The 25,529-nt window shown below is 42.9% G+C and overlaps 1 protein-coding gene across 1 annotated transcript; it reads right to left on the reverse strand.

The window, feature by feature from the left end:
- Positions 1-96: 96 nt before the first annotated feature.
- On the reverse strand, positions 97-24,141 carry LOC311150043 (polypeptide N-acetylgalactosaminyltransferase 6-like). Its single transcript, XM_084187286.1, has 12 exons — positions 23,965-24,141; positions 14,184-14,418; positions 12,331-12,614; positions 9,866-10,038; positions 8,286-8,435; positions 6,903-7,137; positions 6,498-6,615; positions 5,651-5,851; positions 2,885-3,016; positions 2,316-2,417; positions 1,755-1,913; positions 97-1,283 (listed from the first exon to the last, which is right to left on the reverse strand). Exons 2-12 carry the CDS (start codon positions 14,388-14,390, stop codon positions 1,170-1,172), a joined length of 1,875 nt encoding a protein of 624 aa, XP_084043412.1. The 5' UTR covers positions 14,391-14,418; positions 23,965-24,141; the 3' UTR covers positions 97-1,169.
- Between the last annotated feature and the right edge of the window lie 1,388 nt (positions 24,142-25,529).

Consider the following 25,529-nt stretch of genomic DNA (forward strand, 5'->3'; position numbering starts at 1 on the left):
GTAGTACATAAGCAGAACCAAAACAACTACAGAGTCTTGTAGAATCCAACCAAGCATCACAATGGTAGCAGCTATTGGATGCATTGACATTCAATTGACTAATCCACAACCATCTTCTTTTATTGAATGCTTAAGGAAGGCTGTAGTTGACATCACATCTCTTCGAGTGCATGATGTTAATAAAAATAAAAACAAGATATCTCAAAAGTATTAATTCAATTTCTATCATATGTTTATAGTAATAGTTTTCATTATCTGAGAATATCTCCTAAACGTAAAAGCTGAGACAAACATTTACATTTTTGCAATTTATCCAGAGCGATTTACAGTAGTGAGTGTAAACATTTTCGTACTAGTCCCACATGGGAATCAAACCCACAACCCTGGCGTTGCAAGAGCCATGCTCTACCAACTGAGCCACACGGGACCTGTCATTTTACTCGTATGACAAATAATCCAACTGTATACAGATAAAAACTTTATTTAAAATATTGACACCTTTCCCTTTGGCAGATATATGCATTGTCACAGCAACAACATTCACTGTATCTACATTCATTACCTGTCAAGATAAATTAGACAAGCAAAACTATGATTTAAAATCTGGAGTGTAAAGAGAAGGCACTTCTGGGTTGAGGTCCTTGTTGTCTGGAAGAGACCTCCCGCCTGCCACTCCAGGGTCGTGTCCAGTAGGGCACACAGTGGTAAAACGTTTTGCCATGGAAAACTAAAATATGTGTTCTTACTAGATAAGTTCAGGTAGTAGGCCTGTTCTCCCCGTTTCACTCCATTCCAAAACATTTTCTCCCTACTGAACACGACCCAGGCTGCTGAGTTCACTGTCCACACACTCCACGAAAAGTACAGAGGCCATCTAAAGCCTTCATTCCTGAGTCTCCATCATCATAAATATATAGTTAAAACAGTGGTTATCCTTCACTTAGGTGTGCACTGCCATAGCACAGTCAGCACTCTACATTCAACCTGTCCACTCCACTTAGGTCATCAATGGTCTCTAGTGCTTATGCTCCATGTTGTGTCCTGTTAGGTTCAGCTAGTACTGGTGCTGGTACTGCCTGCTTGACCCATAGTCTATGGGTAGATCGATAGGGTCTATAGGTTGGCTGATAGCATCTATGGGTCGGAGGTCAGGGGTCGGAGGTTAGGGGTTAACTGAATGCCCAGTGCTGGTTGAGGTCAGCTTCGTTACAGTAATCCATCACTATCTGGCCCCCTTTCAGGAGTAAGCACTTTCCACTTGCTGGGTTCTTGAGGAGATTCTCCTAGAGAGGGCAGAGGGTTAAAAGTACAGCGTAAGACCATGTACTGCAGTGGGATAACATTGGGTCAGCTGTAGCTCAGTTGGTACAGCATGGCGCTTGCAACGCCAGGGTTGTGGGTTCGATTCCCACGGGGGGCCAGTATGAAAAATGTATGCACTCACTAACTGTAAGTCGCTCTGGGTAAGAGCGTCTGCTAAATGACTAAAATGTCAAATGTAAATAAATTATCACTCTAGACCTAATCCCTTGTGCGTTGTGACAGATCGTTAACAGATAGTTACCTAAGTAGATGAAATGCATTTCATTGCGTTTATTACATCAGTCACACATGCTTCACAAAAGCACTCTTCAAGAAGGAGGAGTCTAAAATATCTCTCCTCCCAGCAGATCGAGAAATGTGTATGTGTGTGATATATATATATATATATATATATATATGCGTGCATGCTTGTCCAGGTGATGCTTCCTTACCTCTGTAAAGAGCCACTCCTGTTGTGGGGCCACGCTACTCCCTTGTCCCTTCAGTGTACAGAGCTCTATCTTAACCTGGTCTGGCTGGGGGTTGGCCTGCAGACACAGCTGCTTCCCTATGTTGTGACGCAGCTCCTTATGGGACGTGTACTCAAAGTACTGGGGAAACAGGAGGAGAGATAATCATATGTAGTCAAACATCACTTTCATATGGTGCTGGGGACTAAATAAAAATTACATTATTGAAGATCTTCAGGGCTCAATGTGTCTTAAATAAAAGTTAAACAAAAACTTTGCCTTTAAACCTGAATATTCACTTCCAAAATTGACTGAACATACTGTAGTTGAATGCTTATCAATATCAGAATATCCCTTCACACAACCATAGAGTGCAGAGTAGGCTGGTGAGAGGAGCTATAGGAGGACAGCCTATTGTAAGTCAATCATGTGGTTTCCATATGTTTGATACCATTCCATTTATTCCATGCCATTACAATGAGCCCATCCTCCTATATATCCACCCACCAGCCTCCTCTGTTAGAGTGAGTGAATGTACAGTACCTGGTTACCCCCCATATTGTGGCACGCGTAAATGATCAGTGGCTTCCCTCCTTTGTTGTTCTCTCCCACATCCAGACAGCTCTGAGCACCAGAGTTCTTAATCTGCGCGCGCGCACACACACACACACACACACACACACAGTTATCAATGAACACTTATGCATCGCCGTCACGTACAGTACTTTCCTAGTCACACTTTATTTGGATAGTCCATCTGTAGATGCTCTTCAGATGGTCATACTATCAACAAACTATTTGTTGATAAGCAACTGCTTGCTAAGGTTACGGTTAGGTTTAGAATAATGGGTCAGGGTTAAGGTTAAGTTTAGAGTTAGGGCTAGTATAGTTATTTGAAATGTTACTTAGTCTGTAGAGCATCTACAGATGGACTATCCAAATACTTCTAGCGTTTGTTTTAGGCTGCCAGGATTTGCACTTTTGAGACATTTCTATTGGTTTCATGGCAACAGGCAAGCTCAATCATGCACAGCTAAAGAATTTCAAATGACTTAAAATAGTATTTGAAACCAGGTCTGATAGTTTGTACGCCTGAATGGAACAAAACGTACCGCTCCAAACTTGGTAGGGGTGAGGTCTGGCACGAACACCTCGGGGTAAATAGTATTCAGATACCAGGTGAAGTTCTTACACTGCAGCCTCTCCCTCAGATTCACACGCTCCGAGATGTCACCAAATCCTTTCTGCAACACACACAGAGTTGTGGAAAGGAGTGAGACAGGAACAAGTGTCTTCCTCAATCCTGTGCATTTATTGTTAACTTTAAAGTAATGGTCCAGTGAAAATCGGACTTTTAAAAGTTCATATTTTGTTAACTCACGCAAATGTTGTTGACTCGTCCGATACTCGTATTTGTGGCCAAAGCATACATTTGAGAAAATTATATATATAAAACAAAAACAAAAAAACGTTAAAAACCCACCTCAAACTTTTATCTCAAACAGACCATTTAAAAAATGCTTGCTATTTCCTCAGATTATGATATCATAATCCTGAGGAGGATGAGCTGGCCAATCAGCGATCTACTTGCATGAATATTTAATGACCGGTATACGCCCACACCATTCTGTTGTTTGGGTACGCCCACACTATTCCAACACAGAAAAGCTGCTTTTTAACATACTTAATTACCATTTATTGGAAGGAAAACTATTATTTCACTCATAAGTAATTAAAGGTAATATTTAATAGAAATCTGGAAAGAATGGACAGTTACTTTAACCCCATATACCGGTAGTCATATCAAATCAAAGTTTATTTGTCGCATACATAGATTTGCAGATGTTATCACCGGTGCAGCAAAATGCTTGTGTTTCTAGCTCCAACAGTGCAGTAATGCCAAAAATAAAATAAAATAAACACAATGCCACAGATGTCTGAAATTGAGGGAGCGTGCAATTGTCATGCTGACTGCAGGAATGTCCACCAGAGCTGTTGCCAGGGAATGTGATGTTAATTTCTCTACCATAAGCCACCTCCAACGTCATTTCAGAGAATTTGGCAGTACGTCCAACTGGCCTCAAAACCCCAGAAGACCACGTGCATGGCGTCGTGTGGGCGAGCGGTTTGTTGATGAAAAAGTTGTGAACAGAGTGCCCCATGGTGGCGGTGGGGTTATGGTATGGGCAGGCATAAGCTACGGAGAACGAACACAATTGCATTTTATCGATGGCAATTTGAATGCACAGAGATACTGTGATGAGATCCTGATGCCCATTGTGAGGCCCATTTTTTTGTTAAAGGTATCTGTGACCAACAGATGCATATCTGTATTCCCAGTCATGTGAAATCCATAGATTAGGGCATAATACATTTATTTCAATTGACTGTTTTCCTTATATGAACTGCAACTCAGTAAAATCTTTGAAATTGTTGCAGGTTGCATTTATATTTTTGTTCAGTATACATGTAATGTATATACATATAATGGTGTGTAAAGACAGTATATGAATAGAAAAAGTGTGCACAGCAGTAGTTATATTGAATGAGCCATGACTATAATACATTATATACATACAAAGTGGGTAAAACGTTATGTAAACATTATTACAAGTGAGCAGTGTTCAATGACTATGTACATTGTGGGGTACAGGGTACAGTATCGGGTGGGAGCTGGCTAGAACAGTGACTAAGGCTAGTGGTGACAGTTTAACAGTCTGATGGCCTGGAGATAGAAGCTGTTTCTCAGGCTCTCGGTCCCAGCTTTGATGCAGCTGTACTGTCTCCACCTTCTAGATGGTAGCGAGGTGAACAAGCCATGGCTCGGGTGGCTGAGGTCCTTGATGATCTTCTTGGCCTTCCTGTGACACCGGGTGCTGTAATGTCCTGAAGGGGCGGCAGTGTGTCCCCGGTGATGCGTTAAGCTGACCATACCACCCTCTGGAGAGCCTTGCGGTTTCTGACGGTGCAATTGCCGTACCAGGCGGTAACACAGTCCGACAGGATGCTCTCAATGGTGCATCTGTAGAAGTTTGTGAGGTTCTTAGAGGGGGCAAGCCAAATTTCTTCAGCCTCCTGAGGTTGAAGAGGCGCTGTTGCGCCTTCTTCACCACGCTGTCTGTGTGAAGGGACCATTTCAGGTTGTCAGTGATGTGCACGCCGAGGAACTTGAAGCTTTTGATCCTCTCCACTGCTGCCCTGTCGATGTGGATGGGGGCGTGCTCTCTCTGCTGTCACCTGTAGTCCACAAATCAGCTCCTTTGTTTTGTTGAGGGAGAGGTTATTTTCCTGGCACCACTCTGCCAGGGCTATCACTTCCTCCCTGTAGGCGGTCTCATCATTGTTGGTAATCAGGCCTACCACTGTTGTCGTCAGCAAACTTGATGATTGAGTTGGAGACATGCGTGGCAACGCAGTCATGGGTGAACAGGGAGTACAGGAGGGGGCTGAGTGGGTGCCCCGTGTTAGGGATCAGCATGGCACAAGTGTTGTTGCCTATATAGGCACTCATAAGAACATATTTATTGTAGTTTAGCCTATTCCAGATAATAAATAATGTCTTATAATAAACAGATTGCAGTATGCGCAGACTGATGCATTTTGCACAGTAGTGTGTTGTCTAGCAGTTAGCCTTGATTCAGCTTTTCCTTTTGTGTCGAGCGAATGTGAGATTACCAAGTCTGGCAACACAAGATTATCTACAATTATTACGGAACATGGAGTGAATTAAAATATGCCATGGACTTAACCCTCTTCTCTCACCTCTTGTGACATTACAGCAGCGTTCTGGTTGCATCCGTTGTAGATGTTTAATGCAAAGCACTATATCTAACAGTACAGTATATGAAACTTGGAGTTGATTGAGAACATAAGCCTACCTCCTTGGCCATCTTGGCAGCATTACTATTGCGTCGGTAGTAGATGTGTTTGTAGTCATCCATCCAGACCTCTGCGAGTCGTACCTGGTTCCTCGTGATGACCTCAGTACCTTTAGGGAAGGTGTGGGGTGACTTGGTACGGAACACGTGACCCACCACGGAACACGGAATGATCTCCAGCTGGCCCCCACACTGCCACACCTGGGAGAAAGTTCATTGAAGTTAGCTGGCTAACTTAGTGACCTGCTTTGTCACTGGAGGCACAAGGACACCGATTATTCACTGTTGAATTGTATTGATGACATTCTGTGAACACTGTGCGATTCTGTAGCAGCTGACAAAGTCAGACAAAGTTGCTTTGACTTCCTACAAGCCTTTTGGGCTGGTGTTTACAGAACATTTGGTGCTGTCTGATTAGGATATAAAGGGCCTGTCTCCAAGAGGCCAGATATACATTTTCTCTGCTTCTGTGCTGGGTGGTGTCTCCTTGTTACAACTTGTAATAAACCAGATAGTTAAAGTTAATCAAAAATCTACAACTGTGCTTGTTTTTGTTTACCTGGAAATTCCTATTACAGATACACATGCTCACAAAAACAGGTTAACAGGATTCCTAAGACCTTTTCTGAGATGCTTTGTGGATACAGGCCCAGAGCCATATACAACGTCGAGGTCACATGACACCATTCAACCAATTGAATTTAGGTAATAATCAACAGAATGTCTTTGAGAGAAACCATAATAAGCAAACACTCTATATATGGCTCTGTTTTAGACTATCTTTAGTATTTGATAGATATTCCACTATAATAACATTGTTAGAGGAAAGGGAAGAGGGGAAACTAACCCTAAAGGACATCTCCACATTCTCACCCCCCCAGATCTCCATCTTGTCATCGTACGTCCCGATGTGTTCAAAGTACTTCTTGGAGATGGAAAAGAGACCACCGGCAAAAGTTGGAGTTCTGAATGAACAGACATGCAGAGATGAGTAACAGATACTGGATGTCCAATGCAACATTATGGAATATACACAGTCTGATTGCCGAGTAGTGATCTGATACATATTTCAAGTGCAGAAATATAACATATGCTGAATTGTACGATTTTTTCAAACGAGTATATTCCACAAACAACCTCAGCAATCACAGCACTATATTCACTACACATACTCTACCGGACAGACCTCTCCACTAGCTGTCGGAAGACAACGTCCTCTATGAAACATGTTTGGTGGGTCCCTAGCCCTTACTTGACGGGGTAGGTCTCGTCTTTGCGTTTGTTCCGCTCATGCTCGGGGATGCCTTCCCAGCCGAAGCTGAGGCTCCAGTCAAAGTTCCCTCTGTTGTGGGCCTTAGCGGTGGCTACAGGCTTGTTGAAGGCAAAGTTATTCAGGTTGATGGTGGTGATCTCTGGGCTGACCACGGCCGTGGGCTCCTCTACGATACGAGCCAGCAGGGGCTCCAGCCAGCCGTGGAAACACTCACCTGGGGACGGGAGAGGGTAGTGTTCACCAGGTGGAAAACTTGTACAACAAGGAGGTAGGTTGAGATATAATGAATGGAACTCAGTTGGCAAACATTGTGGTTCAGTTGGCAAACATTGTGGAGCGTTACAGATCGAGATATAATGAATGGAGCTGACACCACTCCCAATTCTACACGACAGAAAATCCTGTCTATTCTACATAATACTGTTCTATGTGAGCGTTGTGTAACGTTGCATCCTCCTGGCCTCAACAGACCCCCAGGATGAGTCCTGAGCATTCTGTCAATGATATGTCCTCTGTGTTCACAATTGCCTGACAACGTCACATATGCAAACGCCCTTGTCGGGATGACCCTGGCAATTCACAGTATTTGTGTATGTTATTGTATACATTTTATACATCACTGCAAAGCCTTTATTTCCAGTCCATTAGTATCTATTGCCTTGCATCTGTATTTATAGCCCTTCGTCACTCCACTACTTTGCATATCTCTAAGCATTCGTGAGTTGAATGGGGTCATACATCTAGTTCTAGCAGGGAAACCTGAAGAGCAGGTTTCAACGGTTCACTATTTTAAAAAAGAACCCCAGGTAGTAAATCTGTTCTAAACATGTATACAAATAAAGTTGTAACACAATGGTTGTAAATGGATTGATCTCTTGAGAACCATTTTACCCTATCCTTCCTTGTGGGCTAGGTTAAAGGGGTGATGGGGTCAATAAGGAGTGGGTTGTGTTGCTCTGGCCTTGTGAGCTAGCTAGTCACATCTCCTATCATATTGTTTGTGCTTTTGCTTTTGAATAGAAAGTAAAGGAAAGGAAATGTACAGTAGGAGGAGGAGGTCGAGTCAAAGGGCAGTGGGCTGGTATCCATATAGACTCTGGCATACATCTGAGCCTTAGGCCACCATGCATATATTCCTAGTTGGCTAGCTAGTCACAGTGTGCATCCAGGAAGGTAGGTGTCTCTCCCTGGTCCCCCTGAGATTTAGTTAATTAATCCATCCATCACTTGTGGGCTAGTTACTCAAAGTGTGCATTCAGGAAGGTGAGTATATTTCTCTGTGCCCCCCTGGCCCCTAGGAGCTTGGCTGTTATCAGGCACTCATTAATTCATCCATCCATCCATCATGGGCTAGCTACTCACAGTGAGCGTCCAGGAAGGTGAGTATCTCTCCCAGGGCTCCCCGGGCCCCCAGGAGCCTGGCAGTGATCAGGCCCTTCCTCTCCTTCTGTCTCACCACCTTCACTATCTTCAGCTGCTTCACGTACTCATCCAGCCGAGTCCCCAGGTGTTCTGGTAGAAAGGAGAAAACACATGCCTGTTATGACATTATTTTATTTTATTAAGGTGCTCTGGAGCATCGGAGGGAATCACTTAAAGGGACAGTTCACCCAAAGGACAAAATTACATTGGTTTCCTAACCCTATAAGCAGTCTATGGACAAGGTATGGACAAGGCTTTTGGTTTTGTTTACCTGGCCACTCTTTCAAATGCAAACTTTTTAGCATTTGGGGCACAATCCAATGTAAGTCAATGGTACCCATATTAGCATTTTTGTGCTTCATGTACAAATCTATAAGTAACTTAATTCAGTTATACAATCCATTTTCTTATACCTAAGGATGATTTGGACATGAAGCGCAGAAATGCTAATATGGGTGCCATTGACTTTGCATTGTGACACAAATTCTAAACAGTTAGCATTTGAAACAGTGGCCAGGTAAACCAAACCAAAGCATCGTGGTCCTCTGTAGCTCAATTGGTAGAGCATGGCGCTTGTAACGCCAGGGTAGTGGGTTCGATCCCCGGGACCACCCATACGTAAAAATGTATGCGCACATGACTGTAAGTCGCTTTGGATAAATGCGTCTGCTAAATGGCATATTATTTTAATTTTTTTATTACAGTCATACCTTGTCCATAGACTGATTACAGGATAAGGAAACAAATATGTCATTTTGTAATTTGGTTGAACTATTTAAAAAAATAGACATCAATTAAACAAACACTAAACTTCATGCTTCGTTAGGAATTTGGCTGTCTCTTCAGGTAATACAACATTATTTTCTTCAGGTGAGGGTGCAGCGGTTAATGACTGGAGGTTAAGACCAGCATCTCTAGGGAACTGACTGACAGAGAGCAGGGGTGTGTTCAGTGACATGTACATTGGAATGTAATAAATAGAGCTGACACAATTCCCAATACTACCAGTCATATCTGTTCTACATAATACATTGCTTTCTAAATGTGATGGGACAGGACGGTAACCACACCCAGTCATATTGAGAACAGACCAAACTGTAGAGGTCTGAAACTGTGTCACAAGTTTCAGTTTAGTATTAATAACACGCACTGTATGCAATGCACTGGCCACAACAGACATCACACTTCTTCCACAGCATATTATTTTTAACCACGTGAAAACGCAGCTAGCTACTATACAGGTGGTGGTTAAAACACGGCAAGAGACTAAACCAAACTATATGGTCAGGAGGTTCCAAGGCCCAGAAGTAGATATTGAACTAGGTGTCAAAGCACATCCTCTCTTAGTCTTGATTAGTGAAGCTAGGCCAATGCAACATCCTGTTCTTAAGAACAGTACCCTTAGTTTCAGAATGACTGACAAAACGTTTCGCTGTGGTGTGCCCATACAATGATGCCACAATGGGTAGACCGGCGGCCATTTTGAGTGCACCCATAGCATTCATTTTCTCTGTGCCCACCTGCGGTGCTGGCGTCGTCCACCATGATGATCTCAGTGAGAAGGGCAGCAGGGGAGGTGTGGAGGACACTGTAGACGGTACGCAACAGGGTGGACCAGGCCTCGTTGTGGAACACTATGATTACACTGGTGGTGGGGAGGGGAGGGCAGCGACGGAACTTACGCTCCACACACCTGGGAAGAAAAGGAAGAGCAAGACACTGTTCGTCATAAAAAGGAAAAACTGTCAATATTATCTGCACTGTATTTGAGTTCACATGGGGGGTGTTTGTGTCTACGTAGATGCCCTAGCCATACAATATATACAAAACATCCCTTAGCAAATATGCGTACATAAACCAAACTGATTGTGCTTTTTGGAGAAAACACCACTCAGGCTTTTCACGGCTATCAAGGTTTTGAAATGTCAAGGATTTGAAATGTTGATTAAATAAAGAAAAAGAAACATCTACAGTAATACAGAAGTAAACAAACACCGTCCCTCCATCACCATGGTTACTCTAAAGACCAAACATTGAGGACCGGTTTTCTGGAAACGGATAGACTCATCCTAGATTAGCAAGATTCTCTATTGAAAATTATTATTTGAACAAGACTAGGAAACCGCCCCCAAGAATAATACACTACCCACCCCTCAACCCTCCTTCCATCATCATGGTTACAGTTAGGCTCAAAGTCTTAGGGTGCGTCGCAATAATACAGTGGGGAAAAAAAGTATTTAGTCAGCCACCAATTGTGCAAGTTCTCCCACTTAAAAAGATGAGAGAGGCCTGTAATTTTCATCATAGGTACACGTCAACTATGACAGACAAATTGAGAATTTTTTTCTCCAGAAAATCACATTGTAGGATTTTTTATGAATTTATTTGCAAAATATGGTGGAAAATAAGTATTTGCTCACCTACAAACAAGCAAGATTTATTTCTCTCACAGACCTGTAACTTCTTCTTTAAGAGGCTCCTCTGTCCTCCACTCGTTACCTGTATTAATGGCACCTGTTTGAACTTGTTATCAGTATAAAAGACACCTGTCCACAACCTCAAACAGTCACACTCCAAACTCCACTATGGCCAAGACCAAAGAGCTGTCAAAGGACACCAGAAACAAAATTGTAGACCTGCACCAGGCTGGGAAGACTGAATCTGCAATAGGTAAGCAGCTTGGTTTGAAGAAATCAACTGTGGGAGCAATTATTAGGAAATGGAAGACATACAAGACCACTGATAATCTCCCTCGATCTGGGGCTCCACGCAAGATCTCACCCCGTGGGTTCAAAATGATCACAAGAACGGTGAGCAAAAATCCCAGAACCACACGGGGGGACCTAGTGAATGACCTGCAGAGAGCTGGGACCAAAGTAACAAAGCCTACCATCACACTACGCCACCAGGGACTCAAATCCTGCAGTGCAAGAGGTGTCCCCCTGCTTAAGCCAGTACATGTCCAGGCCCGTCTGAAGTTTGCTAGAGTGCATTTGGATGATCCAGAAGAGGATTGGGAGAATGTCATATGGTCAGATGAAACCAAAATATAACTTTTTGGTAAAAACTCAACTCGTCGTGTTTGGAGGACAAAGACTGCTGAGTTGCATCCAAAGAACACCATACCTACTGTGAAGCATGGGGGTGGAAACATCATGCTTTGGGGCTGTTTTTCTGCAAAGGGACCAGGACGACTGATCCGTGTAAAGGAAAGAATGAATGGGGCCATGTATCGTGAGATTTTGAGTGAAAACCTCCTTCCATCAGCAAGGGCATTGAAGATGAAACGTGGCTGGTTCTTTCAGCATGACAATGATCCCAAACACACCACCCGGGCAACGGAGTGGCTTCGTAAGAAGCATTTCAAGGTCCTGGAGTGGCCTAGCCAGTCTCCAGATCTCAACCCCATAGAAAATCTTTGGAGGGAGTTGAAAGTCCGTGTTGCCCAGCGACAGCCCCAAAACATCACTGCTCTAGAGGAGATCTGCATGGAGGAATGGGCCAAAATACCAGCAACAGTGTGTGAAAACCTTGTGAAGACTTACAGAAAACGTTTGACCTGTGTCATTGCCAACAAAGGTTATATAACAAAGTATTGAGAAACTTTTGTTATTGACCAAATACTTATTTTCCACCATAATTTGCAAATAAATTCATAAAAAAATCCTACAATGAGATTTTCTTGATTATTTTTTCTCATTTTGTCTGTCATAGTTGACGTGTACCTATGATGAAAATTACAGGCCTCTCATCTTTTTAAGTGGGAGAACTTGCACAATTGGTGGCTGACTAAATACTTTTTTCCCTCACTGTATCTTGTTTCTTCTAAAAATGTGCAGTCGTTCACTACTTCCCACAAATCTAAAAGCATTAGATTGGTATAGGCATGTTTATTATACCAGTCATTTCCTTTCAAAAAGAGTGAAGGGAAGTGAACAAGTGCACATTTTTGGATGAAGGAGAGATAATTGGGACATAGTCTTACTCTGGTGGCCGGGTGTCATCTCCTAGGCTACGGCTGAGGGAGATCCTGTCGGAGGAGAACTGGTTGAAACAGTTCTTGGTTATCCCCTCTTCCTTCTCTTTCTCCTCCTCTGGTGTCATGTTGTTTTTCTCGTAGCCCCTCCCATCGGCCCCGGGCCCCTGGGGGTCCTGTGGGGGCCTCTCCAGGGCCGGCTTCAGCTCTGCCTGATTGTAGTGACCTGGAGGACAGTGGCGGTCTGGTGTGGCCTGCTGCTCCTCTACCGAAGGGGGTTGGGGAGCTCCGATCTGGAAGCCCAGGTTATTGTTTCTTTATTTTATCATTTGATTTAGATTTATTGTATAATGAACAAAAATATAAAATGGAACATGTAAAGTGTTGGTCCCATGTTTCATGAGCTGTAATAAAAGATCCCAGACATTTTCCATACACACAAAAAGCTTATTTCTCTCAAATGTTATCCACACATTTCTTTACATCCCTGTTAGTGAGCATTTCTCATTTGCCAAGATAATCCATCCACCTGACAGGTGTGGCATATTAAGAAGGTGATTAAACTGCATGATCATTACACAGGTCCACCTTTTGTTGGGGACAATAAAAGACCACTCTAAAATGTGCAGTTTTGTCACACAACACAATGCCCCAGATGTCTCAAGTTGAGGGAGTGTGCAATTGGCCTGCCGACTGCAGGAATGTCCACCAAAGCTGTTGGCAGAAAATGTAAATGTTAATTCCTGTACCATAAGCTGCCTCCAACGTCATTTTAGAGAATTTGGCAGTACGTCCAATCGGCCTCACAACTGCAGACCACGTGTATCCACGCCAGCCCAGGACCTCCACATCCGGCTTCTTCACCTGCGGGATCGTCTGAGACCAGCCACCCGGACAGCTCATGAAACTGAGTTTGCACAACCTAAGAATATCTGCACAAACGGTCAGAAACCGTCTCAGGGAAGCTCATCTGCGTGCTCGTCGTCCTCACCAGGGTCTTGACCTGACTGCAGTTCGGCATTGTAACCGACTTCAGTGGGCAAATGCTCACCATCGATGGCCACTGGCACGCTGGAGAAGTGTGCTCTTGACGGATGAATCCCGGTTTCAACTGTACCGGGCAGATAACGTATATGGCGTTGTGTGGGCGAGCAGTTTGCTGATATCAACATTGTGAACAGAATGCTTCATGGTGGTGGTGGGGTTATGGTATGGGCAGGCATAAGCTACGGACCACGAACACAATTTCATTTTATCGATGGAAATTTGAATGAGATCCTGAGGCCCATTGTCTTGCCATTCATCTGTCGCCATCACCTCATGTTTCAGCATGATAATGCACAGCCCCATGTCACAAGGATCTGTACACAATTCCTGGAAGCTGAAATTGTCCCAGACATGTCACCCATTGAGCATGTTTGGGATGCTCTGGATCAACGTGTACGACAGCGTGTTCCAGTTCCCGCCAATATCCAGCAACTTTGCACAGCCATTTAAGAAGAGTGGGACAACATTCCACAATCAACTGCTTGATCAACTCTATGCGAAGGAGATGTGTCGTGCTGCATGAGGCAAATGGTGGTCACACACCGGATACTGACTGGTTCTGATCCACACACCTACTTATTTTTAAAAATTGTTTAAGGTATCTGTGACCAACAGATGCATATCTGTATTCCCAGTCATATTAATTTATTTAAATTGACTGATTTCCTTATATGAACTGTAACGCAGTAAAATCTTTGAAATTGTTGCACGTTGCGTTTATTTTTTTGATCTGTCAAACAAACAAAAAAGGATGGTCATTAAGTAAACCCACCGCCTATTCTACACCCCCCCACCAAAAGGACCCATACAGGTACCTGGAAGCCCAGGTTGTTGACTGCTCCTCGAACCATCACCAGCACCCTCTCCTTGCGTTCCACCAGATCCTGGAACCAGGGGTCCTGGGCAGAGTTGGAGCCAGAGCCCACTTCCTTCTGTAGGATCACCAGGACCACCATGAACAGAGTTCCCCCAGCCAGGGCCAGCTTCAGGGGGGACATGCGCCGATGCAGGAACAGACGCATGGTGGGTCAGAATTCAAAATGGCCACCGCTGAGAAAGAGAGAGGGGGGGAAACGGAGAGAGAAAAGTGAGCGAGAGGAAAGAGAGTTCAGTGTTTCCCCTATATTAATTTAGCAGCGGCACAACCTGCTACACTTCCAGGTTTGGCTACACTTCCAGGATTACAAGATAGCTAGCTAGTTACCTTGGAAGATTCTCGGACGATCTCTAACTTTGTAAAAAATGATTTTAAAGCTAGGGTAAAAACGATGGTGGAAAATGATTTAGGGTATATGTTTTGACCATTGTTGAAACACTCCTCCCAAAACCAATTAGACATTTACATTTACATTTACATTACATTTAATTATTAGCTTTTTCAATTAGCTTTTTCAATGTGTAAACTGATGTTTTTAAACTGCGGTGCTTTGTGTTTTATGTTGTTGTCACGAATACCGCCGAGGCTGCTCCTCCTCCTTGTTCGGGCAGGCTTCGGCGTTCGTCGTCCCCGGAGTACTAGCTGCCACCGTTGGATGTTTCGATGTTTGTTTGGTCATGTCTAGTTTAGTGCACCTGTTTCGTATTCTGTCCTGATTATGTCACCTATAAGTTTCACTGTATTATGTTTGGTAGTTGTGTATTATTGTCCGCCTGTTGTTTGTCCTTTTGGTATATTTTGTGCATTAGTGTTTTACGCGTTGCGCGTAGGTTATCGCCTCCTGTGTGTTCGAGGCCATTTATTTTTGTATTGTGTCATTGAGTCTAGTAAAGTCGTTTTGACTTATCCGCTGTGTCCTGCGCCTGACTTCACCACCACATCCACAAGTATACCGTGACAGTTGTAAATGTTTGAAACTGTGTCCTGCTTTTTTTGGCCAGGTCTCTCTTGCAAAATAGATTTTTAATCTCAATGAGACGAACCTGGTAAAATAAAATGGTAACTAGCTAGCTAGCTTGTAATCCTGGAAGTGTAGCCAACCCTATTACTAGATGTATGTAATAATTGTTAGCTAAGATACAGTAACGTAACGCTAGCTAAATAACGTTTTGGGTTAATATAGAATTGTCCTGTGATGTCATTGAGATTAAGAGATAAAAATTCAACTGTTCTCGATTTACAGATGAGTTTCAAAGGAAGAGAAAATAGTGACCTCATGAAGTGACCTCAGTCACTTAACCCCCCCAAAAAAAATCTCCCTGGTGGGGGGGGAGGATCCTAGGGGAAACACTGGAGTTAATTTTTAACTGGAGGCATTACATAGTAATAGCAGTGAAGAGCTGGAGTATTTGAGACCATTTTCTTCAATAGACACTGGACTCAACCCTGATAGAACAAAACAAAACAGAAAACACTCAAATACTTTCTTTACCTGACACCAAGGTGAATCTATGGCAACTAAGGATACGTTTTAAAATGTAGTTCTACCCAAAACCAGTCGTCTATAATAACTACATGCCAAATGTCAAAAGATGTGGTCCAGTCAGCTCTTCTTAACCAGCATGTACTGTCCCTGTGTACCTAGCCACTCCCATAGCACTCCTCCACTGTCATAGCTACTCTCCCTCCCGCTCTCCTGAGTAGAGGTGGAGCCCCAGAGGAATAGCCTCACACACACACACACACACACACACACACACACACACACACAGAGGGAGTAGAGAGAAAGAACAAACCTCTCGGTAAACAACCTGGAATATTGCACCAGTATTCACCTGCTCTAGCCAAGAACATACCTATCATATACCCACCTATTCCACTCCCTCCCGGATGCACATGGGCCTTCCCCTGTTGGCTGACTTAGCAGCTCACACACACATTAATGAATGACGCCTTACATAAACACACACACACACACTAGTAGAATGAGTATGACTGGACTTATGACAAACACACTGGACATATTTAGCTCCACAGCTAGCCTGAGTCCCAGATCTGGGTCCCACTCATTAGTGCACATCGTAGTAAAATGTAGTTTACCGTTTCGCAACGGAAAATGTAAACAAGCGTTTCTTATTTCTTAAGTTCAGGATACCCTTTGGTGAACACTGCTTAGGGCCTCTTCATTTATCATTAATTTAAGCCAGTCCTCTCAAGGAAATCCTACCTCCTTCATAATTGATCAAAGACACTCTCATGCTTCCAGAGCCCAACAATGGGCACACAGTGCACTATCCCTGACTCAAATGTCATCTTAAATTGACAACCTGTTTGGCTTGTTCTTATACCGGTAACAGACATGGGTAATGTGAAGAAAGGAAGACAGGTAGGTGAGAGGCTTGCTGCCTCAACTCTTTCTAGTTCTACCATATGATATGGAAAATGTTTTCAGAAGAACTTTGAATGAAACGTCTGCCCTTCAATTAATGTCATTAATGTGCCAAAATGCCTTTAAAAAAAGGTCCAATGCAGCCATTTTTATCCCAATGTTGAATATTTTCTGGGTAACTACTAAGTATCTTCCTGCGATTGTTTTCAATTTAAATGGTCAAAAAGAAACAAAATTAGCTTCTTAGCAAAGAGCAATTTCTGAAATAAATAATTTTACTAGGACTGCCTGGGAGTGGTCTGAGTGGAGAGAGGAAAACTGAAAACTAGCTGTTATTGGCAGAGAGGTTTGGAAGTCTCTTTCTTATTGGTCTATTAAAAGGATCAGACCCTTTATTTCCATTTTCACCTAAAATGACATACCCAAATCTAACTGCCTGTAGCTCAGGACCTGAAGCAAGGATATACATATTCTTCATACCATTTGAAAAGGAAACACTTTGAAGTTTGTGGAAATGGGAAATTAATGTAGGTGTTTATAACACATTAGATCTGGTAAAAGATAAAACAAACAAAAATACATGCGTTTTCTATAAAAAAAATGGTTCCGTCATCTTTGAAATGCAAGAGAAAGGCCACAATATAATATTGCAGTTTAGGCACAATTTAGATTCTGGCCACTAAATGGCAGCAGTGTGTGTGCAATGTTTCAGATTGATCCAGTGAAGCATTGCAATACTGGACTATTTTGTATCAAGTCTGCCCAAAAGTGCAGAATTGGTCAATTGATACATTTTCAAGTACATAACTATAGAGAACATACAAAAATGATATGGTAATACAAAATATAAGTTTACACACTCCCAGGAATGTCATACATGATGGATCATTAGCTTATACACTAACTTTTACACATCTAGATGGCTGGGCGGGGTGGTTGTGGAGCCAGAGACAGCAGGGGTTCAAACTGTAGAACCGAGTTCCTACATTTGAATATAAAAATTGATATATTCAAACAAAACTATGCTACATTTTATCTCTGGGACCTTTAGGATGACAAATCAGAGCAAGATTACTGAATGTAAGTACATTATTTACCTTCAGAGGTGAATGTATCAAACCAGTTGCCGTGATACGTTTTTTGTTGTTGTGCACTCTCCTCAAAAAATAGCATGGTATTTTTTCACTGTAATGGTTACTGTAAATTGGACAGTGCAGATAGATTAACAAGAATTTAAGCTTTCTGCCCATTTTAGACATATCTATGTCCTGGAAAGTTTGCTGTTACTTACAACAGTCGTGCTAATTACATTAGCTTAACCATCCCGTATACGGGACACCAATCCCGTAGAGGTTAACTAATTTACCAGGCAGGCCAAAACTCCATCCCACCAAAACAGGCTTAAATTTCAGGCGGTCTTTTCAAACCGCTCTTACACTAATTTGGGCATTATCATGTTTCACAATATTATTCCAACCTCAGTGTTGAAATATATATAAAACACACTGGGCCTTTAATATTTTGTTGCAAAGTTCTTGGACAAACAAATAATGGATGGAATTTGTACCATAATAATATTGCACCTCAAAGTCTTCCCTTTATGATTATCAGTGAATGCAATGCCAAATATAATTGCACTACGCATGCAGTGAGAATAGGAGGTCCACCCATAAAACTGGTTTACCAGCCATTTACACATACCAGAGACAGTACAAAAGTTCAGAAACTGAGGTGGAGTGATGTGCACCATCCATGCTACTGCTAGACACTACACTCAATGTACAAAACAATAGGAACACCTTCCTAATATTGAGTTTCACCCCCTTTTGCCCTCAGAACATCCTCAATTCATTGGGGCATGGACTCTACAAGGTGTCAAAAGCGTTCCACAGGGATGCTGGCACATGTTGACTCCAATGCTTCCCACAGCTGTGTCAAGTTGGCTGGATGTTCTTGGGTGGTGGACCATTCCTGATACACACAGGAAACTGTTGAGCGTGAAAAACCCAGCAGCGTTGCAGTTCTTGACACACTCAAACAGGTGAGCCTGGCACCTTCTACCATACCTGTTCAAAGGCACTTAATTATTTTGTCTTGCCCATTCACCCTCTCTCTGAATGGCACACCATCCTACAATCCAAACTAGATGCCCTCAACCTCACGCAAATTATCAACGAACCTACCAGGTACAACCCTAAATCCGTAAACATGGGTACCCTCATAGATATCATCCTGACTAACATACCCTCTAAATACACCTCAGCTGTCTTCAACCAGGATCTCAGCGATCACTGCCTTATTGCCTGCGTCCGTAACGGGTCCGCGGTCAAACGACCACCCCTCATCACTGTCAAACGCTCCCTAAAACACTTTAGCGAGCAGGCCTTCCTAATTGACCTGGCCCAGGTATCCTGGATGGATATAGATCTCATTCCGTCAGTAGAGGATGCCTGGTTGTTCCTTAAAAGTAATTTCCTCTCAATCTTAAATAAAAATGCCCCATTCAAAAAATACAGAACTAAGAACCGATATAGCCCCTGGTTCTCCTCAGACTTGACTGCCCTTGACCAGCACAAAAATATCCTGTGGCGTACAGCATTAGCATCAAATAGCCCCCGCGATATGCAACTTTTCAGGGAAGTTAGGAACCAATATACACAAGCAGTCAGGAAAGCAAAGGCTAACTTTTTCAAACAGAAATTTGCATCCTGTAGCACTAACTCCAAAAAGTTTTGGGACACTGTAAAGTCCATGGAGAATAAGAGCACTTCCTCCCAGCTGCCCACTGCACTGAGGCTAGGAAACACTATCACCACCGATAAATCTACAATAATCGAGAATTTCAACAAGCATTTTGCTACAGCTGGCCATGCTTTCCATCTGGCTACCACTACCCCGGCCACCAACTCTGCACCCTCTGCTGCAACTTGCCCATGCCCCCCCCGCTTCTCCTTCACACAAATTCAGACAGCTGATGTTTTGAAAACGCTGCAAAATCTGGACCCCTACAAATCAGCTGGGCTAGACAATCTGGACCCTTTCTTTCTAAAACTAGCCGCCGAAATTGTCGCAACCCCTATTACTAGTCTGTTCAACCTCTCTTTCATAACGTCTGAGATCCCCAGAGATTGGAAAGCTGCCGCGGTCATCCCCCTCTTCAAAGGGGGTGACACTCTAGATCCAAACTGCTACAGACCTATATCCATCCTGCCCTGCCTTTCGAAAGTATTTGAAAGCCAAGTTAACAAACAGATCACCGACCATTTCGAATACCACCGTACCTTCTCCGCTATGCAATCCGGTTTCCGAGCTGGTCATGGGTGCACTTCAGCCACGCTCAAGGTCCTAAACGATATTATAACCGCGATTGATAATAGACAGTACTGTGCAGCCGTCTTCATCGACCTGGCCAAGGCTTTCGACTCTGTCAACCACCGCATTCTTATTGGCAGACTAAATAGCCTTGGTTTCTCAAATGACTGCCTCGCCTGGTTCACCAACTACTTCTCAGATAGAGTTCAGTGTGTCAAATCGGAGGGCCTGTTGTCTGGACCTATGGCAGTCTCTATGGGGGTGCCACAGGGTTCAATTCTTGGGCCGACACTTTTCTCCGTGTATATCAATGATGTCGCTCTTGCTGCTGGTGACTCTCAGATCCACCTCTACGCAGACGACACCATTTTGTATACATCTGGCCCTTCATTGGACACTGTGTTAACAAACCTCCAAACGAGCTTCAATGCCATACAACACTCCTTCAGTAGCCTCCAACTGCTCTTAAACACTAGTAAAACTAAATGCATGCTTTTCAATCGAACGCTGCTGGCACCCGCCCACCCGACTAGAATCACCACTCTCGACGGGTCTGACCTAGAGTATGTGGACAACTACAAATACCTAGGTGTCTGGTTAGACTGTAAACTCAACTTCCAGACTCACATAAAGAATCTCCAATCCAAAGTTAAATCTAGAATCGGCTTCCTATTTCGCAACAAAGCCTCCTTCACTCATGCTGCCAAACATGCCCTCGTAAAACTGACTATCCTACCGATCCTTGACTTCGGCGATGTCATTTACAAAATAGCCTCCAACCCTCTACTCAGCAAATTGGATGTAGTCTATCACAGTGCCATCCGTTTTGTCTCCAAAGCCCCATACACTACCCACCACTGTGACCTGTACGCTCTTGTTGGCTGGTCCTCACTACATGTTCGTCGTCAAACCCACTGGCTCCAGGCCATCTATAAATCACTGCTAGGCAAATCCCCGCCTTATCTTAGCTCATTGGTCACCATAGCAGCACCCACCCGTAGTCTGCGCTCCAGCAGGTATATCTCACTGGTCATTCCCAAAGCCAACACCTCCTTTGGCCGCCATTCCTTCCAGTTCTCTGCTGCCAATGACTGGAACGAATTGCAAAAATCTCTGAAGCTGGAGACTCTTATCTCCCTCAATAACTTTAAGCATCAGTTGTCAGAGCACCTTACCGATCACTGCACCTGTACACAGCCCATCTGAAATTAGCCCACCCAACTACCTCATCCCTATATTGTTATTTATTTTGCTCTTTTGCACCCCAGTATCTCTATTTGCACATAATCTCTTGCACATCTAGCATTCCAGTGTTAATACTATTGTAATTATTTTGCACTATAGCCTATTTATTGCCTTACCTCCATAACTTGCTACATTTGCACACACTGTATATATATTTTCTGTTGTATTTTTGACTTTATGTTTTTTACCCCATATGTAACTCTGTGTTGTTTTTATTGCACTGCTTTGCTTTATCTTGGCCAGGTCGCAGTTGTAAATGAGAACCTGTTCTCAACTGGCTTACCTGGTTAAATAAAGGTGAAAAAAAAAAAAACACGTGCACAATCCATGTCTCAAGGCTTTAAAATCCTTCTTTAACCTGTCTCCTCCCCTTCATCTACACTTTGAAGTGGATTTAGCTGGTGACATTAATAAGATATCATAGCATCCACCTGGTCAGTCTGTTATGGAAAGAGCAGGTGTTCCTAATGTTTTGTAAATACCCCATTCATAGACGCCAACTACTTTTTGCACCTATTTTGTTAAGAGTCCCGATGCTTTCTAAACACGCATCGATTGCGGTACGGTTTTGAAAACATAAGGAATGTATCTTTCATATCAGCGAGAAATAATTTTCTAAAAACTAAAGGTTAAATTACTACACACCTTTATAGAGTTAGTGTTCACACACGGACATATCTCCACGTTACAGCGCGTGTTTGCGGAAGACAGAGGTGACCACCTGTTCTAATTAGCCATCTAGCGTGGTCTGAACGACTAACTGTGTGTAACGGAAGAAGGCCGCCAGAAACGTGTTGTAACTGAAAAATACTGCAACTGTGTTAAAGCCGTATAAAACGGTGTACAGTAAGTGTATCTTTTGGATTTGTAAATGTGATGTGATATGAAAGTAGAAAGCTTAATGTTTAGGAGAACTGTATAGCAATTGATTCACGTTTAGATGGAATATTTGGCTGTCTCTGAAAATAACATACAGTTAGCTCCAAAAGTATTGGTACAGTGACACATTTGTTGTTGTTGTGGTTCTGTACTCCAGCACTATGGATTTTTTATGATACAATGACTGACTGATATGTGCGTCTAACTTTCTCACTCATTATTCACGATTAATTCAGGACTATATGTAATCATGGGAGTATCCACATTAATGTATAAGTGTTAAGAAACATTATTCTTATTGACATTTTTTTAAAGTGAATCAAATGACAATACATTATGTACCATTCATTTCTATTGGGAACAAAATAATCAGAAACAACCAAAACAACCAGCAAATGCAGCTAAGAAATGTGTAGTCACAAGCACGAGCTTGATGTAGTCATTGCGTGCTAGGAATATGATATAATATAACAATAATACAAATACTTAACTTTTTATTACTTTAATACACACACTGTATAAGTGAATATGTCCCAATACTTTTGGTCCCCTAAAATGTACAAAAAGTGATGTACTGTCTAAGCTGTTCACCCAATATGGATGAAAATACCCTCAAATTAAATCTGACTGTCTGCACTTTAACCTCAGTCATTGTATCATTTAAAATCCAAAGTGCTGGACTACAGAGCCAAAACAACAAAACATTTGTCACTGTCCCAATACTTTTGGAGCTCACTGTATAAGGTCCTTGGACCTTAAAGGAGTAATGGTAGGACATTACTTATGAGTACAACCTTCGCCTAATCAGAAACTACAGAGAGACACTAAGTGAACATCAAAACGGCAACAATGTAACACTACTGTACTAAATAGGATTTTGAAAGTAAGTAACTACCGAATAATGGAAGGCAATGTATGCCCTGAACTGATCTACAATGAATTCAATTTCCAAGTAAAATGTTGTAGTTTTATAAACGGTCCGTGCTATACTGGATCCTTGGGACGTCCCTTACCCATTGAAGCTGAAATGTAATGGTTAAAGTTAGGGTTGTGTCTCCCGAGTGGCGCAGTGGTCTAAGGCACTGTATTGCAGTGCAAGCTGTGCCACTAGAGATCCTGGTTCGAATCCAGGCTCTGTCGTAGCCGGCCGTGACCGGGAGACCCATGGGGCGGCGCACATTTGGCCCAGTGTCGTCCAGGATAGGGGAGGGAATGGCCGGCAGGGATGTAGCTCAGTTGGTTGAGCATGGCGTTTGCAACGCCAGGGTTGTGGGTTCGATTCCCAGGGGGGGGAGGCAGTATTTTTTTAAATATATATATAAAAAAGAATGATGTATGCACTCACTAACAGTAAGTCGCTCTGGATAAGAGCGTCTGCTAAATGACTAAAATGTAAATGTTAGGGAAGGGACGTCCCAAGGACCCGTAACCCCGGATAGCACTGACCGCTTTTAAACATGTTGCCTCATCTACTAAGAAGATCTCTTTCAGCTCGAGCGTGTAAAATGATGCAATTTAGCAGGAAATTGGTTGTGACAAAAATATCAGGAAGTATTTGACTGTATCGCCGATTATAAAATACGAGTTAGTAAAAAAAAAGTGTTAATATAAAGGTGTCCCATTGATTTACACAATAACAAAATAACTAAATGTATGACAGATAGGATAAAATAGAACCATAACATGTCACCATCTTTATCGTTTATCTCAATTTACTTATCTTGTTATCCAGTGTCTCACAGGAAATTACATACAGTTATATGAAAACGTAAAGGCTACATTGTTGCAATATAAATTCACCCTATCTTGTGCAACAAGAAATAACACAATTCCTGGTAAGATACAAGAGGCGCAATGATGCGTTGTCTCCGGAAGATCTTTCTTTATGTCTTACCTGGGAACCTGTTCACAAATTTGAAGACGGCCTTACTGTGTCTTTGCGACGCTCTTTATTGAGTAATGCGAAGACGATAGATGGACGTAAATATGAACTTCAAAAGGCTTTTACTCAGCGCGAAAACGATACACTAACATCACCAATGATTTACATATACATATATATATATACACCATTGAGCACCACCACCGCGGCTTCCCCTTTGAACGTAACAAGTGACATTGGTTGAAATTATTAACTGCAGTCTCCAGGGTCCTAAAGGGAACTCAGTTCGGTCCGACCATTTCAAACACACATCCCACTGGGCACGGACACGTCTGTTCCACGTTGGTTCAACGTAATTTCAATGAAAAGACGTGGAAACAACGTTGATTCAACCAGTGTGTTCCTAGTGGGATGGGCTACTCGTTCTTTGCAACCAAGAATAGAACCTTAACATTTGTAGCATAGATAATTTAACTCTACATCATAATCACTCCGATTTTCAAGAAAATTACATTTGCTTTGTCAATAGGAAAAATAATTCACATTGTTTAATTAATGCTCAGCATAGAGTACTGTAGCCTAAGTTAACACAGCCATTACCTCAACAGAGTTACATTATTCATGTCAAGAAATTAAATACCATCTCCACTACCTCTGTCTTTAAACCGTAGAGGGATTTATTCAGGCGGCATCCCAAGTGGCGCCAAATTCCCTATATAGTGTACTACTTTTGACCGGGGCCAATAGGGTCAAAAGAAGTGCCCATATAGAGAACAGGGTGCCATTCATGTACTTCAGACATTGAGAAGAACTGAAACAGATTTTTTGACAGAGATGAATAGGAGAGAAAAGTGGAAGTGTGGTCTTTCACTGCCCTCCAGTGGTACTAGCTAGATCCTTCCGTATGGTGTGTTGGGAACAGAGAGCTAGAGATCTCTACTTGGAAATAACCCGTTTTTGCTTGGAAATTGCCATTGAGGACTTCCACAATTTTAAATCCTGACTAGTCTCCCAGTCCCTGCCGCTGAAAAACATCCCCACAGCATGATGCTGCCACCACCATGCTTCACCGTAGGGATGGTGCCAGGTTTCCTCCAGATGTGACGCTTGGCATTCAGGCCAAATAATTCAATCTTGGTTTCATCAGACCAGAGAATCTTGTTTCTCATGGTCTGAGAGTCCTTTAGGTGCCTTTTGGCAAGCTCCAAGCGGGCTGTCATGTGCCTTTTACTGAGGAGTGGCTTCCGTCTGGCCACTCTACCATAAAGGCCTGATTGGTGGCGTGCTGCAGAGATGGTTGTCCTTCTGGAAGGTTCTCCCATCTCCACAGAGGAACTCTGGAGCTCTGTCAGAGTGACCATCGGGTTCTTGGTCACCTCCCTGACCAAGGCCCTTCTCCCCAATTTGCTCAGTTTGGCCGGGCGGCCAGCACTAGGAAGAGTCTTGGTGGTTCCAAACTTCTTCCATTTAAGAATGATGAGGCCACTGTGTTCTTGTGGACCTTCAATGCTGAAGAAATGTTTTGGTACCCTTCCCCAGATCTGTGTGCCTCGACACAAAGGACAATTCCTTTGACC

Source organism: Coregonus lavaretus (genome assembly GCF_964263955.1).
Source record: "Coregonus lavaretus genome assembly, chromosome: 22".
NCBI classification, from domain to species: Eukaryota; Metazoa; Chordata; class Actinopteri; order Salmoniformes; family Salmonidae; genus Coregonus; species Coregonus lavaretus.

What these genes read in the sequence shown, in the direction of transcription:
- LOC311150043 (XM_084187286.1), bottom strand. Translation starts at nt 14,390, where the DNA reads ATGCGTCTGTTCCTGCATCGGCGCATGTCCCCCCTGAAGCTGGCCCTG. An exon ending in ATGTGGAGATGTCCTTTAGG is followed by an intron (nt 5,852 to 6,497) that starts GTTAGTTTCCCC and finishes ACTTTCTCCCAG; the next exon opens with GTGTGGCAGTGTGGGGGCCA. An exon ending in ACAATATGGGGGGTAACCAG is followed by an intron (nt 1,914 to 2,315) that starts GTACTGTACATT and finishes CTGTTTCCCCAG; the next exon opens with TACTTTGAGTACACGTCCCA.